Below are 18,991 nucleotides of genomic sequence, written 5' to 3' on the forward strand. Positions count from 1 at the left end.
GGCCATTGCCAGTTGCCTCCACCTCCCTCCCCTCCCCGGATAGACTCAACTTACAACCTCGGCCGACGACCGCGCTAGACGATCTTTGAATCTCATGTGATCGTGAGCTGTCTCTGGGGGCATGACTGGTGCCTGCAGCTCGCCGGTAATAAACAAAACCGGCAGCCTGACCACTTGCCCATGGTTCTGCCACCGGCTTCTTTAGGCACATGCAACACCAATTTCTAGGCCCATATTTCTCATACATGGCACTGGAATGCTGTGCGTTCCTCCAGTTTTGCTAGCTTTTTTATAAAAATAGGCTCAACCGTGGCTTACAAAGGAAATTAGGGATAGTGTTAAATCCAAGGAAGAGGCATATAAATTGGCCAAAAAAAGCAGCAAACCTGAGGACTGGGAGAAATTTAAAATTCAGCAGAGGAGAACAAAGGGTTTAGTTAGGAGGGGGAAAATAGAATATGAGAGTAAGCTTACAGGGAACATAAAAACTGACTGCAAAAGCTTCTACAGATAACGTGAAAAGATAAAGATTAGTGAAGACAAATGTAGGTCCCTTACAGTCAGAATCAGGTGAATTTATAATGGGGAACAAAGAAATGGCAGACCAATTGAACAAATACTTTGGTTCTGTCTTCACTAAGGAAGACACAAATAACCTTCTGGAAATACAAGGGGACTGAGGGTCTAGCAAGAAGAAGGAACTAAAGGAAATCCTTATTAGTCAGCAAATTAGTTAGGAAAATTGATGGGATTGAAGGCCGATAACTCCCTAGGACCTGATAGTCAGCATCCCAGAGTACTTAAGGAAGTGGCCATAGAAATAATGGATGCATTGGTGGTCATTTTCCAAAATTCTCTCGACTCTGGATCAGTTCCTATGGACTGGAGGGCAGCTAATGTAACAGCACTTTTTAAAAAAGGAGGGAGAGAGAAAACAGGGAATTATAGACCGGTCAGCCTGACATCGGTGGTGGGGAAAATGTTGAAGTCAATTCTTAAAGATGTAATAGCAGCGCATTTTGAAAGCAGTGACGGATTGATCCAAGTCAGCATGGATTTCTGAAAGGGAAATCATGCTTGACAAATCTTCTAGAATTTATGGAGGATATAACAAGTGGAGTGGACAAGGGGAAGCCAGTGGATGTGGTGTATTTAGACTTTCAAAAGGCTTTTGACAAGGTCCCACACAAGAGATTAGTGTGCAAAATTAAAGCACATGGTATTGGGAGTAATGTACTGACGTGGATAGAGAACTGGTTGGCAGACAGGAAGCAAAGAATAGGAATAAACGGGTCTTTTTCAGAATGACAGGCAGTGACTAATGGGGCATCGCAAGGTTCAGTGCTGCAACCCCAGCTATTTACAATATACATTAATGATTTAGACGAAGGAATTGAATGTAATATCTCCAAGTTTGCAGATGATACTTAGCTGGGTGGCAGTGTGAGCTGTGAGGAGGATGCTAAGAGACTGCAGGTTGACTTGGACAGGTTAAGTGAGTGGGCAAATACTTGGCAGATGCAGTATAATGTAGATAAATGTGAGGTTATCCACTTTGGTGGTAAAACCAGGAAGGCAGATTATTATCTGAATGGTGACAGATTAGGAAAAGGGGAGGTGCAACGAGACCTGGGTGTCATGGTAGATCAGTCATTGAAAGTTGGCATACCGGTACAGCAGGCGGTGAGGAAGGCAAATGGCATGTTGGCCTTCATAGCGAGAGGATTTGAGTACAGGAGCAAGGAGGTCTTACTACATTTGTACAGGGCCTTGGTGAGGCCACGCCTTGAATATTGTGTACAGTTTTGGTCTCCTAATCTGAGGAAGGACATTCTTGCTGTTGAGGGAGTGCAGCAAAGGTTCACCAGACTGATTCCCAGCATGGCAGGACTGACATTTGAAGAAAGACTGGATTGACTAGGCTTATATTCAATGGAATTTAGAAGAATGAGAGGGAATCTCATAGAAACATATAAAATTCTGAAGGGATTGGACAGGTTAGATGTAGGAAGAATGTTCCCAATGTTGGGGAAGTCCAGAACCAGGGGTCACAGTCTAAGGATAAGGGGTAAGCCATTTAGGACCAAGATGAGGAGAAACTTCTTCACTCAGAGAGTTGTGAGCATGTGGAATTCTCTACCATAGAAAGTTGTTGAGGCCAGTTCATTAGATATATTCAAAAGGGAGTTAGATGTGGCCCTTACGGCTAAAGGCATCAAGGGGTATGGAGAGAAAGCAGGAATGGGGTACTGAAGTGCATGATCAGCCATGATCATATTGAATGGTGGTGCAGGCTCGAAGGGCCGAATGGCCTACTCCTGCACCTATTTTCTAAGTTTCTATATTAAAAGCTAATTTTCTTTTTTTCCACCCAGAGGATTATCGGTCCCTTTGTTTCATGTAATATCATCATGACCTTGCGAATGTTAGCATTAAATACGTCTTTTGTTGTTTGTTATGACAAATGCCCATGTAAGTGCCATTTCATGATACAGAATCTTAATGGTAAAATGTAAAAACATAAAAACATAAGAAAGAGAAGCCAGATTCGGCCATTTGGCCCTTAGAGCCTGCTCTGCCATTCAATGAGATAATGGCTGATCTTCCAGTTCAATTCCACCTTCCCGCACTATCCCCATATCCCTTGATTCCTTTGATATCCAAAAATCTACTGATCTCTGTTTTGAATATACTCAATGGTTGAGCATTCATAGTTATCTCGGGTAGAGAATTCCAAAAATACACAACGCTTTGATTGAAGAATTGTCTCCTCATCTCAGTCCTAAATGGCCAACCCTTTATTCTGAGACTGTGACCCCTGGTTCTAGACTCTCCAACCAGGAGAAACATTCACACAGCATAATTTCTGTCAAGCCCTGCAAGAATTTTCAATGAGATTACTTCTTAATTTTCTAAATTCTAGGGAAAATAGGCCTAGTCTCTTCAATCTCTCATCATAAGACAATCCCCCATCCCAGGAATCAGTCTAGCGAACCTTTGTTGCACTCTCTCTAAAGAAAGTATATCCTTCCTTAGGTAAGGAGACGAAAACTGTTCACAATATTCCAAGTGTGGTCTCACCAAGGCCCTACTTGGAACGCCTACATGGCAAGCAAGCTGCAGGGGAGCAGAGGAAATGTTTCAAGGACACCCCCAAAGTCTCCCTGATAAAGTGTAACATCCCCACCGGCACCTTCGAATCCCTGGCCCAAGACCGCCCAAAGTGGAGGAAGAGCATCCGGGAGGGCGCTGAGCACCTCGAGTCTTGTCGCCGAGAGCATGCAGAAACCAAGCGCAGACAGCGGAAGGAACGTGTGGCAAACCAGACTCCCCACCCACCCTTTCCTTCAACCACTGTCTGCCCTACCTGTGACCGAGACTGTAGGTCCCGCATTGGACTGTACAGCCACCTGGGAACTCACTTTTAGAGTGGAAGCAAGTCTTCCTCGATTTTGAGGGACTGCCTAAGATGATGATGATGATATAATTCCAGTAAGCTTACTCAAATACTCCAAGGTGCCAAAATTGCCCCTTTTTAAAAGAGTCGTTACCGCCTCAAGGAGACGGTGGTGATGCAGAAAGAACTCACCGCTCTGTCAGACCTGCCGACAATCGCAACATTACCCTCATTTTTTTGGGAGGAGGTGGACGTTCCCATCCCGTTGACCCCTTACCGACCGGCGGCGACCCCCTTTCCACCCCACATGGGAAATTGCTCCGCGGGAGCAGATCGGCCCCCGCTTGGTGACCCTGACAGCTTTACCCTGCAAGAAGCTGCTAGTGGCTGGGCAGCGAGTTCGCCCTTTAAGGGGAGGGCACAGTGCCATGGCAATGGCGGCCACAGGTTCGGCCGGGCCACCAACAGGCAGCCTGGCACTCCCTCTTGGATACTGGGCCGTTGGCCCAGCCAAAACCCTCCCTGGCGGCCCAGTGGGTACCACTAACATGGCAGCAGAGGTTGCAGCAGCACTCCCCATTAACTGAAGGGGAGAAACGTTGCTACGCGTCAACGCGATGTCCGCGTCCCGTTGACGTCATTAGCGTGGTGCTGATGACACATACCGATGTCAGCCCCACTCCCCACGCACTTCCGCCCCGCCGCAACCAGACTTCGCTAACTGGAACAAAAAAAAATTACAAAGAGCTGAATTTCGCTCTACTCTCCACCCCATCTTCAAGATCGGTGAGTGCACCTCCTTTCAGTCAGAGGGCAATTTCGGCCCCCAATTCTTGTGTAATAAAGGCTAACATATCATTTGCTTTCCTATTTGCTTGCTGTACCTGCATGTGAACTTTCAGTGATTCGTGTACAAGGACACGCAGGTCGTTCTGAACACCAACATTTCCTAATCTCTCACCATTTAAAAAATACTTTACTTTTCTATTTTTCCTATCAAAGTGTGTAACTTCTCATTTCTCCACACTATATTTCATCTGCCATGTTCTTGCCCATTCATTTAACCTGTCTATATCTCTTTGCAGTCTCTTTACATCCTCTTCACCAATTACTTTCCCACCTAGGTTTGTAGCATCATCAAACTTGGATACTGTAATGTCTGTAAGCTTGTAATGTTTGTAGGCCCACACTGTGGATGTGGACGTATTGTGTACTGCAAGTGCAGGGTTAATAATAAACAGAACAAGGCAGATTTCTGGAGACTTCCAAGAGAGCTGCCTGCCATGTTAGGAAACTGTGTGTGCTGTGCTCTGTGAAGATATCACATTTGGCGACAGAAGATGGGATTTTTCGGATGATTTAAAGCTTAAATTTTGTTGGGGAAGGATTCAGCCAGCCGACAGAGAGACTTTGGAAGTTTCTGTCTTTGGAAAAAAGCTACAAAATCCGAGGTAAAATACAGCACACGTTGTGAACAGCTAGAGATTAAAATGGCAGGTGTATTGGGACATTTGGGAGAATATAGACATGACCAGGAACGTTTTAAAGCGTATGTGGATCGGCTAGAAATATATTTCACTGCAAATAACATAATCGAAGTTCCAGACAATGCAGTTCAGAACCAGGTTGTGTTGGAATGTAAGAAAGCAATCTTCTTATCGGAGGCAGGTCCGGCATTATATGACACTCTTGTAAATCTGCTTGTGTCTGACGAGCCAAAGGACACAACACTTAAAGAGATTTTAACGAAGCTGGAGCAGCACTATACCCCCAAACCGTTAGAAATTGCTGAAAGCTATCGTTAATGGGGAGTGCTGCTGCAATCTCTGCTGCCATGTTACATAAGAACATGAGAACATATCTTCACAGCATAAGCTCCTAAAAGATCTAAAGGAACAGTGATCACACCTATGATGCAACTTGACCTCTGGCCATCCTGCTGTGACATGATTGCCCCCTTCCTTATTAAATTTCCAGATGCTTTAATGTTGCAGCTGGTGCAGAGACGGAGATCAAATTCACGGGCAAGTTTTGTTGCTGATTCTCCGTTTTCAAGCCACCCTATCATCTTCAATTGTGCTTCGATAGAAAGCACATTTCCTTTTCTGTTTGGAGCAGAAGTCTTCTTGAGCTGGTCAGAATTGATCTCGATGTAAAAAATAGAGATCTGCACCACATGATGCAACACACCACATCTGTGTTGCGAGCCTCAACTGAAGAGAAGGACTGTACATTTGTGAACCGCACTGAACATGTGCGTAATTGAACATTGAATTTATATGGTAAATTGACACAGAGAGACAAGCAATGCTTGTTTATGTTCACATGAACAAAAACGAGAACCTTTTGTAAAAGTTCTAATCTATAAGTTTTATTTAATTACATTTTTATGTGGGTAACACTAACATGTTTTCATGGAGATAAAGGTTGCAGTATTTATTGTACTACTGATGTTTCTTTATGTGGCGTTAGCGCACGGATGAATATTCCATCAGGTGGTGAGTTAGTCATGAAGAAGCTTTAATGACTATAATGGATCACTGAGTGTTACTTTCACATATGAATTTGTTTGCTGGTGTAATTTAAAAGTGGTGGGTGCAGTCAAAATAATAATCTTTGATGTATAATAAACATTGTTGGTAACATGGTGCAATGTATCTGTGATATATTCACAGAGCACAAGCACACACAGCTTCCTACATGGCAGGCAGCTCTCTCGGAAGCCTCCGGAATCTGCCTGGTTCTGTTTAATTGCAGTACACAATACGTCCACATCCACAGTGTACATGCTTACAGACATTATACTTCTCCCTCCTTAATGAAGAAGTTATTATAACAAACATCATATATAACTTTCATGTTTATACATAACACAGGATATAAACTTTTTTTTCCATATTTACAAATTTAACTTTACCACTTTTTTCTGTTTCGAAGAGGATACCTTCGCTTTCAGAACCTTCCAAACATGGTGTTGAATCGAAACTCATTTGAGGCTCATCATGAGGAACATTTTCCTCATGGAATTTCCTTGATTTTCATTTGAACTCACTCTAACTTCAGGCACTTTGTTTTCCTGACTCGGACTCAGACTTTCATTCTGATTCTCTCCTGGATTTGTTTCCAGTACATTGGATTTAGGATTTGCTACTGGTGTATCAAAACTATCTGATGGGTCAGAAATAATTGAATCATTCCCACCTTCAACTCCTTCCATATCTGTAGGTAAAATATGATCAATATGAACAAACCTAACCTGTCCATTATCAAACATCTTTGCCAAATATGTGCGAGAACCACATATCTTCACCACTCTTCCTGGTAACCGCTTTAACCATTTACGGTGATGGTTCTTCACTCACACCTTCTGGTTTAATTTCACACTTCTCTCTTTTATTCTACCTCTATCATGATTCTCTTTCTGTCTTAATTGTGTCTCTTCTACAGACTGTGCCAAATTTGGCTTTAACAACGAGAATCTGGTTCGTGGCTGACATTTGAGAAACAACTCTTCTGGTGTTCTACCAGTAGTTGTATGAGGAGTATTTCGATATGTAATCAAAAAATTAGCCAATTTGTGATCCAATGACAACTGTCATTTCCTTGGATTTGGCTCTAACATTTGTTTTATGAGGGCACGTTTTACAATTTGTACAGTGCACTCTGCTGCACCATTCGAAGCAGGATGGTATGGTGGAACCTTGGCATGTTCCACACCATTTTTGCTCGTGAATTGTGCAAATTCTTCTGAATGAAATTGTGGTCCATTATCCGAAACAATTTCTTCAGGGAGGCCAAATGAAGAAAATAATTTTCATAAAATGTCCAATGTTTTACTTGTTGTTATTTTCCACATTGGAAACACCTCAACCCACTTCGAATGGCTATCAATCACAATGAACAATTGTTGTCATTCTAACTCAGCAAAATCAATATGTAGCCTTTGCCACACCCTGGGAGGCCATCTCCATGGCTATAATGGTACTGGTGGTGGTTGCTTGCTTACCGATTGACATGTCGTACACTGACTCACGATGTACTCTATATCTTTATCAAGACCTGGCCACCATAAATAACTGCGTGCAAAACTCTTGGTCAAGCTCATTCCCAGGTGCTGGTCATGGAAGTCTCCTAATAATTTAGACTTTAATTTATTTGGTATAACCACTCTTGCACCCCACATGATACAATCTTTATTGATTGATAATTCATTCCTATGAATGAAGAATGGATGTGTATCATTGTCTGTTACCTGGTTTGGCCATCCATTTGCAATATACTCATACACCTTTGACATCACTGGGTTACGTTTGGTTGCTCTACCAATCTCTTCAGCTGTGACTGGCAGTTCATCAATGTATGAAAAATAAAACACCTCTTCCCTATCGGGTGTAACTTGTGATGGGGAAGGCAATCTAGACATTGCATCAGCATTACTGTGATCAGCTGATTGTCTGTATTCAATGTCATATGTATATGCTGACAAAATCAAAGCCCATCTCTGCATTCGGGCTGCAGCTAATGTTGGAACTGGGGACTTTGGATGGAGGATTGCTGTTATGGGTTTATGGCCTGTAACGATGGTAAACTTATGACCATATAAGTATTTGTGAAACTTCTTGACCCCAAAAATTAATGCCAAAGCTTCCCTTTCAATTTGCGCATAATTACTCTCACTGGCACTGAGAGTGCATGAAGCAAAAGCAATTGGTCTCTCCTCCCCACTACGTGATACATGAGAGATCACTGCCCCAACTCCATATGGAGAGGCATCACATGCTAGCTTAATCTCCTTAGATATGTCATAGTGAACTAACATGGTGCTCTCTACCAATTTGCTTTTACACTCCTTGAATTCTGTATCGCATTCTTTTGACCACTTCCAATGGACCTGTTTTTTCAGAAGTTCATTCAGCGGTTGTAATACTGTAGCCAAATTTGGTAGGAACTTCCCATAATAGTTCAAAAGACCCAAGAAGGAACGAAGTTCAGTGACATTCCTGGGAGTGGGTGCATTTCTAATTGCATCCAATTTTTCCATGGTTGGATGTAAATCATCTTTGTCTACTCTGTACCCTAAGTACTCCACTGAGTTTTTAAATAACTCACACTTACGAGCAGACACTCGTACTCTGTGCTTCTCTAGCCGTTTGAGGACTTCATTCAATATGTTATTATGAATTTGCCTATTTGGTGCTGAAATTAGTATGTCATCCAAATAACATACTACGCCTTCAAAGCTTGCAAAACCTGGCTCATCACCCCTTGGAATATGGCAGGGGCGGAAGACACTCCAAGCCGTAGCCCATTAAATTGATATAGGCCTAGATCAGTATTTATAATCTGACCACCTGTCAGTGTTGTGAACAAATCTTCTATATTCGGCAATGTATTGGGGACATTATCCTCGAGAACCTGGTTTACGATTACTTTATTATCACCATACAATCTTACCTTACCATCGAACTTTGGTACAACAACAATGGGTGTATCCCAATTACATCGATCTATCTTCCAAATAATGTTCTCAGTCTCTAGTCTTTTGAGTTCTTGCTCAACTTTCTCCTTGAGTGCATATGGTACGGAACGTGGCTTGTAGTAAACCGATCTAGCGTCCTTCTGTACCCTGACACTAGCCTTGAAGCCTTGGATCAGACTGCCCGTTTCACAGAACACCTTCGGATACTTCTTCTAACCTCATCCGTTGATGAAAATCTCGCTTCCACACAGAAAATCTCACTTCAATCCAGCTTCAGTGAGCTCAACCAATTTCTTCCTAGTAAGGCAGAGTTGTCTCCTTACACTACTATTTGAGGCAAGTTCTGAAATTGAACTTTATATTTCATCGGTACAGTGATACGACCTACCACAGGAATTTTCTCTCCCGAGTAGCTTCACAGCTCTATCTTGGATTTCTCCAGTAGGAAATCACGCAATTTGTCGAGGTACAGCGCCTCCGGTACTATACTCACGGATGCACCCGTGTCAATTTCCATTGGTATCTTGAATTCCACAACATCTATGTGGATTTTGATGCTTTCCGAATCACTGTCCATTAACCTCGTGCTCCTGATGACGTGTAACTCTAACATCTCCTCGTCCTGTTGTTGTTCTTCCATGCTATGTAGTCTCTTGGGATTTCTGCTCATAGCTTTGAATGCTGGACTCATAGCTTTGGAAGCTGGTTTACCCTTCAGTCGGCATGCCTTCGGAAGATGCCCAGTCTCTCTGCAGGACAAACACTCTGCCTTCGCGTATGGACAACTTTGAGCAATGTGTTGTCCCAGGCACCTATCGCACGACTTCGACGTTCTGGTAGAATTTCCAGTTTCTGAGACTTTCGACCATGCCCGTCTTTTACTTTGAACCTGCAGGTGATTTACCTCGGTTGACTGATGACCATAATCATTATTTAATTCTCGGGAATATTGTTCGACCATGCCTAACGACCTCGCTGTCTGACAAGCAATCTCAAGAGTCAAATCATCCGTCGTCAATAACTTCTCTCTGATCGCATCATTTTTCACCCCACAAACAAAACGATCCCGCAATGCTCGGTTTTGAAAGTTTCCAAAATTACAGTGCGTTGATAGCTTTTTTAATGCTACGATGTAATCACTGATAATTTCATCAGCCTTTTGATTCCGAATCCCGAAACAATAGCTTTCAGCAATTTCTAATGGTTTGGGTTTATAGTGCTGCTCCAGCTTTGTTAAAATCTCTTTAAGCGTTGTGTCCTTTGGCTCGTCAGGCTCAAGCAAATTTACAAGAGTGTCATATAATGCCGGACCCGCCTCCAATAAGAAGATCGCTGTCTTACGTTCCAACACAGCCCGGTTCTGGACTGCATTGTCTGCAACTTCGATTATGTTATTTGCAGTGAAATACATTTCTAGCTGATCCACATATGCTTTAAAACGTTCCCGGTCATGTCTATATTCCCCCAAATGTCCCATTACACCTGCGGGTACTGCCATTTTAATCTCTAGCTGTTCACAACGTGTGCTGTATTTTACCTCGGATTTTGTCGCTTTTTTCCAAAGACAGAAACTTCCAAAGTCTCTCTGTCAGCTGGCTGAATCCTTCCCCAACAAAATTTAAGCTTTAAATCATCTGAAAAATCCCATCTCATCGCCAAAAGTGATATACTCACAGAACACAGCACACACAGCTTCCTATATGGCAGGCAGCTCTCTCGGAAGCCTCCAGAATCTGCCTGGTTCTGTTTAATTATTAACTCTGCAGTTGCTGTGCACAATACGTCCACATCCACAGTGTGGAGCTACAAATATTACAAGCTTACAGACATTACAATATTGTTCTTACCAATTGCAATATTTCTGTACATGAGAAACCAATGAAAACTAGCAACGTTATATTTGCAACAAGACCCAGGTGAAATTTTATCAGCACTCCAAGCAGTAGGGAGATGAAATAATGGAAGCCTTTAAGAGAGTTAAGACAAAACTTAGCATCAGATTCCTCTAATTACAACTAAAGATCCAGTTAATGGTACTATAATGGCCGCCTTCCTACCAATACCGTCCATGGTTTATGGGTGGGTTGAAGAAGCACAAATGACAGTACTGATTGACACGAAAATGGCTTTGTAGGTGCTGACAATGTCAGTTGAGCATGATTCATACATAGTTACGAAACTCCTGTCTGCTTATGGTGGGACCAATGGCTGTTAGATCGCAATCTGTCTGAAAGTTGGGACTGGGTTACCTCCAGTAAGAACATAAGAACATAAGAAATAGGAGCAGCAGCAGGCCATATGTCCCTTTGAGCCTGCTCCGCCACTTAATACGATCATGGATGATCCAATCATGGACTCAGGTCCACTCCCCTGCCTGTTCCCCATAACCCCGTAATCCCTTATCGGTTAAGAAAATGTCTATCTCGGTCTTAAAGTTATTCAATGACCCAGCTTCCACAGCTCTCTGAGGCAGTGAATTCCACAGATTTACAACCCTCTGAGAGAAGAAATTCCTCCTCATCTCTGTTTTAAATGGGCAGCCCCTTATTCTAAGATTATGCCCCCGAGTTCCAGTCTTCCCCATCAGTGGAAACATCCTCTCTGCATCCAACTAGTCAAGCGCCCTCATAGTGCTCAAAATTGCCCAGGAGTTGCTTCGTTTTTTTTTTGGAGCAACTTGATTTTTCTGGAGTATCTTAAAAATCTCAATTTTGCACATTCAATTTGCGCCAGTGTGAGTGAGTTAGTTAGGATTTTTTTAGTTTAGTTTAGTTTTTTTCAAAAGGGGGCATTACCAGCCACCTACGCCTGTTTTGAACATTTAGGCCACTTTGGACAGCTAATAGTTGCTCCAAACTAATTTAGGCCAGCGTATGTGGCCACTTGTAGCCGCACAGAAAACCCTTGCGGAGAGTTAAGAAATCAGCGCAGGTAGGTACATTGGAGGCCAGCAGAACTTAATGACTTGACTAAAGAATGTGAATAGGATCAAACAGCTATACAGGACATCATATGACAAACTTCGTAAAGTTAATTTACTACACAACAGAAGCATTCATGGAAGCTTAAACTACAAAAAAAAAAGAAGTAAAGAGACAAAACATATTTACATAATTTTTTCAAAATATCCAAATAAAAAATAGAAGTACCTCCTGCTCATAATTCTTAGGTTCTTATGTTCTCCCTAAGCTCATCCACCATCAGCCCGCCCCTTACAAATAGCCCTACCTCCCGGGGTCAGGGATCAGGCCCTCCAGGATCAGAACAGCACCTGGAATCAGAGATCGGACATGCTGGGGATCAGATCTTCCCTAGAGGTCGGGGAAGAGGCTGCACACGGGATCGGAACTCCCTACCCCCATGGGGTCGGTGATCGAACCCACCCTTTGGTTCGGAATTTCCCCCTATCCCGGGGATCAAAAACTCCCCTCCCTGCTCGGGATCAAAACTCCCACTCACCGGGATCAAAACTCCACCCCCACCCACCCCCACCGGATCAAAAGTCCTGGCCCCCCCCCGATCAAAACTCCCCCCCCTCCCGGGATCAAAACTCCCCCCCCTCCCCCACCGGGATCAAAACTACCCCTCCCCACCCCAGATCAGAGCTCCCCACCCCCTCCCCCAATCAAAACTCCCCCTCACCAGGATCAAAACTCCACCCCCACCCACCCCTGGGATCAAAACTCCCCTGCCCCCGGATCAAAGCTCCCCCCCCCTCCTCGGATCAAAACTCCCCCCCTCCCCTCCCGGGTTCAAAACTACCCCTCCCCACCCCGGATCAAAGCTCCCCACCCCCTCCCCCGCTCAAAACTCCCCCTCACCAGAATCAAAACTCCACCCCCACCCACCCCTGGGATCAAAACTCCCCTGCCCCCGGATCAAAGCTCCCCCCACCTCCTCGGATCAAACCTCCCCCCCCCCACCCTGGATCAAAGCTCCCCCCCCACCCCCGATCAAAACTCCCCCCCCCCCAACCCCCCGGGATCAAAACTCCCCCCTCCCGAGATCAAATCTATCCCCCCCCGGATCAAAACTCCCCCCCCCCCACCGGATCAACCACCCCCCACCCGGGATCAACCCCCCCCCTCCCCAGGATCAAAACTCCCCCCCTCCCACCCGCCGGATCAACCCCCCCCACCCGGGATCAAAACTCCCTCTCCCTAATCCCTGCCGCCCCACCTTGGGCTCTGCACCAACCTGCTTGTTCTGGCCTTAGCCTGGGAAGGCAGTGGGCTGACCTCTGCGGGAGGCTACTCGACCCGGGATGGGGGCCAGCACATTGTGACCCTCGCTGCAGCACGCAGACAGAGGCTGGGGGCAGTAGCGATTGCGCATGCGCGCACACTCCAACGCGCATATGGAGAGTTGCCGGCACTGTTTCTGGCGCAGGGCCCTAGCTCCGCCCCCCAATCGACTGGCCACGCCGCGCCAAGCCCCGGGAGAGGCAACACATGGCCAAATTCGGGGGAGATTTTTTTCGGCACTGCTTTCAGCCCACATAGACGGCGCATCTCTGGTGAGTGAGCCGATAAAACGGGTGGGCCAAATTTGAGCCCATAATCTTATACGTTTCGATAAGATCACCTCTCATTCTTCTGAATTCCAATGAGTAGAGGCCCAACCTACTCAACCTTTCCTCATAAGTCAATCCCCTCATCTCCGGAATCAAGAAGTCAACTAATTTTTCCCATCCCAATTTTCATCAAAAATGGTGCCAAAGAATTCCTAACAAAAAACACACATCAACTGAATAAGTTATTGGATCCATTTCACCCCACCCCCACCCACACACAGCTGAGCAAGTCATTGGAGCTTCTTTTTTTTTACATCCCTCCCACTGAGCAGGTATGGTATCCATTTACCACTCCCTTCCTCCAATGCTGACAAAGAATTCCAGGACCCTTTTAACCTGCTCAAATCGGTCATTTCTTCAAGGGCGTCTAAACGAGCATAAAAGGTCTCGTGCCACTCCAGATGCACCCTCCATCCCGAAAAATCCCGTTTCCTTTCTGCAATTAAGATGGCATTTAGCATTTCTGCTCTCAAATAACATTCTGAGTGGGTTTGACAGGTTGGATGCTGAGAGGTTGTTTCCCCTGGCTGGAGAGTCTAGAACTAGGGGGCATATGTCTCAGGATAAGGGTCAGCCATTTAAGCTGAGATCAGAAGGAATTTCTTTACTCAGAGGGTTGTGAATCTTTGGAATTCACTACCCTAAAGGGCTGTGGATGCCCAGTCATTGAGTATATTCAAGGCTGGGATAGATAGATATTTGGACTCTATGGGCAATGAAGGGATATGGAGATCGGGCAAGAAAGGGGAGTTGAGGTCGAAGATCTTATTTAATGGTGGAGCAGGCTCAAGGGGCATATGGCCTACTTCTGTTCCTAATTATTATGTTCTTTAACAAAGAGACAACTGGATTGTCCTTGCTATTTTAGCAATTTAATACCATCAAATAAGAGCCATTGCTGGCCAAACTGTCCTCTGCCCCATTTCCCTCTTTCCACCTCCTCCTCCCGGAGTGTTTCTGCCAGCCAACCGCTTCCTCACAGATCACGTTTACCTTTTAACAACAGCTTTAAATTTAAAAAAATTAGAATGATGTTGGAATGAATTAAATCCAGAATAAAGTTGCATGTTTCATATTAATAGTTAATGGCTTGTTAAGCAGCAAACAAGTATTAATAACAGATTTGCATATTTGCACAAGTTGCAAATAGTGATTTTCAGTCACAATTTTAGGAACAAAGGAAAAAGTTAAAATTCACTCCATTAACATCACAAAAAAACTACCCCTTTATTTACAATTAGTTCATGCACTAGCTATAATATGAAGAGCCCTTTAAATCCCATATTGTCTTTCTGTGAGGAGTTGTTAAGGTTTAGCTGGTTAATATTTCCTGTGCAGAATTTGAAAGAGGTTAGATGATCTGTGTCAAATTGTTGGTCCATTACTTTTCCTGACAAACATTCCACCTTATTATTGGCTTTTAGAGGCAATTGAAACCAAAGATTAATCTGTATGTTTAAAATCTGAATCAACTGCTAATTAAGATTCTTCAAGTTTTTCTTTTATTTCATGCTAGTTGTTTGTCTATACAGACACAAGGATGGACTGTAGGAGCTAATTAACAAAAGTTTTACATAAATTCATTCAACGAACGAAATATTTGATTTCATAAATAGAAAAATACAAGGGAAGAGGGAAAGCAGGAACACACTTCAGTTCAGCTCGTAGGCGAAGTCGAGCTGTTCTTTATCACATCTCCGGCCACCTACAAAAGCAGGAGAAGAACAAGTTGAAGATTAATAATGTAAGTATATGAAGAATTTGGGCAAACCTGAAATATACTTTATCACTGCTAACTCAAGCTTATGTGTAATATTGTTGGTATTGATGTACTACAATTTCAGTGAAGCGCCGATATATCAGTGGTGCTGATCACTGCAAAGTTGAAGAACAATAACATTTTAACTTGTATTCTGGCAATACATTTGACAGATTTGTCAAATTCTCCAAGTTATTATGGTGCCTGAAGACTCGGAGAGCTTTCTACAAACAGTTTGCTCAGCAGCTGCTTGTTTAGCTCAGCTATTAATAGCTGGATCCCAATAGAAGCCTTTAATTCATTTTGAACATACAAACTTGGCGACTTATAAATTGAACTGGCAGATTAGTTCTTCTGATTTGAGCTGATCCAAGTATTTTTTTTGTAGGGTCACTATTTTGTAGTCAACCTCAGGAGGTTTAATGCAGCTCTGCTGACTTTGATATTACCACGTACAACAGCAACTTACAGAATGGTCAGCAGAGTAATTTTGTTTAAATTGCATACCAGTGTTGCCAGAAGATCAATAGCCCTTATGTCAATAGGAGCTAAAAATTCAAACTATCACGAGATTGCTGCAGCTTCTGGGGTTCAACTTTACATTAGTTTTCATTGTAAATGAATGTAACCCAATTGCAGGCTGCGGGTGCACAATTTTATGAGAGGCGCACCTGATGTGCACTAGGAGTGGATTCAACACAACTTTTACATCCTTGTTTTTTTAATCAATATACTACATGTCTCTGCCAAACATGGTTACACATTCACAATGTGACAAATCTAGGGCCTCAACTGGTAACCATTATTGCTGAATATGGTTTGCTTTCTAAAGACAGAGAGGGGAATTTTAATTTAAAAAAATGAGCAGGTTGGAAGCCTGGGGTTAGTTAAAGTGTTAACAATATGAATCCCAACCAGATCCCGCCTCTAACCCGCCCAGTTTAATGGAAGCGGAATGGGCAGACAACCCGCTCCCAGGAGGCAGGCGGTCTATTTAAATATTATAAAGAGGATGGAAGTCTCTTCGTTAACCTCCATTTTGTGCTTAACTGTATTTGGTCGGGCTTTACATACCTCGCAAAACCTGGCAGCTACAGCAAGGTGAGGTCTGCTGGATCCAGCAGATAAGTACCTTTACACCTACCTCCTGGATCCAGGGTCCCAGCCCATCTATCCCCTGCATTGGAGATCTCCATGAGGCCTATTCACTGGTCCTCCGGCTGCCTCACAGCCTATTGCTCTGATCTTCGGCAGACCCGCTTCTTCCAGCCCATAATCCAATCAGAGCCCCCCCCCCCCCACCCCACTCCTCCCGGCCCATAATCCTGATCAGACCCCACTCCTCCCAGCCCGCGATCCCGGTCAGAACCCACCATCCCTGTGCTCCTCTCGGCCAGCAACTCTAGTCAGAACCCCTCCGCCGCCCCTCCCCCCCCCCCCCACACTTGCTCCTCCCAGCTCCCAATCATCGGTAGAACAACCCCCTCCCCCACCGCATGTTCTTCTCGGTCAATGATCCTGGTCAGACTCTCCCCCCCCACCGCCACCACCTGTGCGACCTAGTGCTGCAGGCCTACCCACAGCCAGCCAGCCTCTCAATCTGTCTGGCTGCAGGAGGGAAACAGAGGCATCCCATGCAAATCAGGCCCTGCCGTTAAAATTGACAGGGCCTGTGGAAGACCCGGGTTTCCCGACCGCCTCAGCACCCACTCCATCTCGCCCCCAACCTGCCTTCTCCAATAAAATTCAGCCCAGAAATGAGAACTAGAAAACTATTGCCTGCACTCTTAAAACTTCTGCAGGCTGACTGGCTGTATGAGGGAGGAGCCCTGTGCTCAAATTTAGTTATCACTTGATGTCTGACATTTTTTAAATGTTTCTCATCCTTTAAAGGCTTTGCCATGGGGCTAATTCTTTACCAATCAAAAGGTTTGAAAGCTCATTTTCAATTATTTTAACTTTAAATAAATTTAACTAAATACAAAATGATGTTGATTTGAAACGTGATCTTTTTTATTAGTTGAGTTATCCGAGTGCCAGGAAATGTAACTGTAGTGCCCAGTACCAGAAACAAGCATATGTAGCACAGCTATGTGGTGATAAAGCTCATTTTACACTTTTCCAGAAATGGGGTAGAATTTCCATGGGGATTCCCTGATCTCCCAGTGTAATTTTGGCAGAAGATTGGTGGAAATTCTGGAGAAATGGCAGAAATGGCCATTTATCTTGTTTCTCTGGGGTTGTTGCTATCCTTACGCTGACATCACGGTGGATGATTGGGAGAAATCCGATCTCAATGTGTTTTAACACTAATCTCAGAAAAACACCCTCTGCTGCACTGACGCGATATTCCATACCAACCATCACAAAGACCCCTCTGAGGCTGCAAGTTCAGTGCCACATTTTAGATGGCATGTACCCACTAGGAAGTGGAACGCAATGGCCCAAACACCAAGTCAGCCTCCTATTCAGTTTCAATTCAATTTCACTTAGGATTCTTATCAGCGAGAGGAAACTCATCAGTCTGGGCTGAGGACAAGCAAAAGACTTAGGTGAAAGTATAATGGGTTCCAACTTCTGACTTCCTACTCTGAGCAGGAAGTTTGCCTACCAGGAGCATATGTCAGAGATTCAGACATGCATTGTGCACGATTTTCTGATTCTGATGGTTGATAAATCATGTGCATGGATGCTCTCATTTTGAATCCATGGTTGAGACTTGCCACCAGGAGCATGATTCAGAAAATTACCTCTGCGGGGGATTGCAAATCTTCATTGTTGACCCTACTGAAGTATGCAAGGTGAGTGGGAGGTCACTTAATTTGCATACAGGCAGTTTGTGTCCACATTATTAAGTACGCATCTCTGGTGCAAAGGTTGGAAAGTCCAGCGAAGTAGATCAGTTCCGGAGGGTTTCTGCCCTTGCGCGCCCCCTCCCAGCATATCTGGGTCCCAGCCTATTTCATGCTGGAGTTATGGCAGGCGTGTGCCTAAAGGGCCAAGGTTCTTCATAATGTCCAAACTCACAATGTCACCTATTTTCCTATTATAATGGTATATAATATAACTTATTGCTTGTTGATAATTCTAGTTATGTTTCTTTCTGTCAGGGTTGGGAAATTAGCCAGTGCAGTGCACTTACGCTAACATTTTAAATTCCTTTTAGTTTTTGCTGCAAGAACATAATGGTAAATTATTTTTATGTTATACGTTGTACACCATGAAAATTTGATCATTGATTACGTCATTTTGTGTAGAGGATATAGAAATAATTATCATTCAATTAATAATATATTGCAGTATGCTAAGTGTACAGTCTGAAATGTATATTGAACTTATCTTATTCCTCTACAGAATGTGTTTAGAAACAAACCAGCACTACCAGAGTACAAGGTTGCAGATGCAAAAAAATCAAAATTCATCCTTTTGCATTACAGCACTTTTAAAGCATTGTGGGACTGGCTAATATTATTGGCAACGTTTTATGTTGCTGTGACTGTACCATATAATGTTTGTTTTATTGGAATTGATGAAAATTTGCCTTCAGCAAGAAGCACAACAGTTAGTGACATTGCAGTGGAAATCCTATTCATCATAGGTAAGCAGACAATTCTCTTGTTGATCTCTAATTTAGCTTGCAGTCAGCAGTTATTCATGTATTATCCATCTCTGATTTAATGAAGCAACTACGATTAACCATAACCAATCCAAACAGGATCAATTAATATTAAGAATATCACAATATAATAGTATTTAATTGCTCTGATTATACAAACAATTTTT

The 18,991-nt window shown here is 43.7% G+C and overlaps 1 protein-coding gene across 1 annotated transcript in view; it reads left to right on the plus strand.

Annotated features, from left to right (window-relative positions):
* kcnh8 (potassium voltage-gated channel, subfamily H (eag-related), member 8) overlaps positions 1-18,991 on the plus strand; it is a 655,874-nt gene that overhangs the window by 306,945 nt on the left and 329,938 nt on the right. Inside the window, exons 4-5 of the mRNA XM_070880041.1 lie at positions 15,066-15,193; positions 18,563-18,806. Coding sequence (XP_070736142.1) covers positions 15,066-15,193; positions 18,563-18,806 — 372 coding nt within the window. The remainder of the gene's footprint in view (positions 1-15,065; positions 15,194-18,562; positions 18,807-18,991) is intronic.

This window comes from Pristiophorus japonicus, chromosome 5, assembly GCF_044704955.1.
Source record: "Pristiophorus japonicus isolate sPriJap1 chromosome 5, sPriJap1.hap1, whole genome shotgun sequence".
Taxonomy (NCBI): Eukaryota; Metazoa; Chordata; class Chondrichthyes; family Pristiophoridae; genus Pristiophorus; species Pristiophorus japonicus.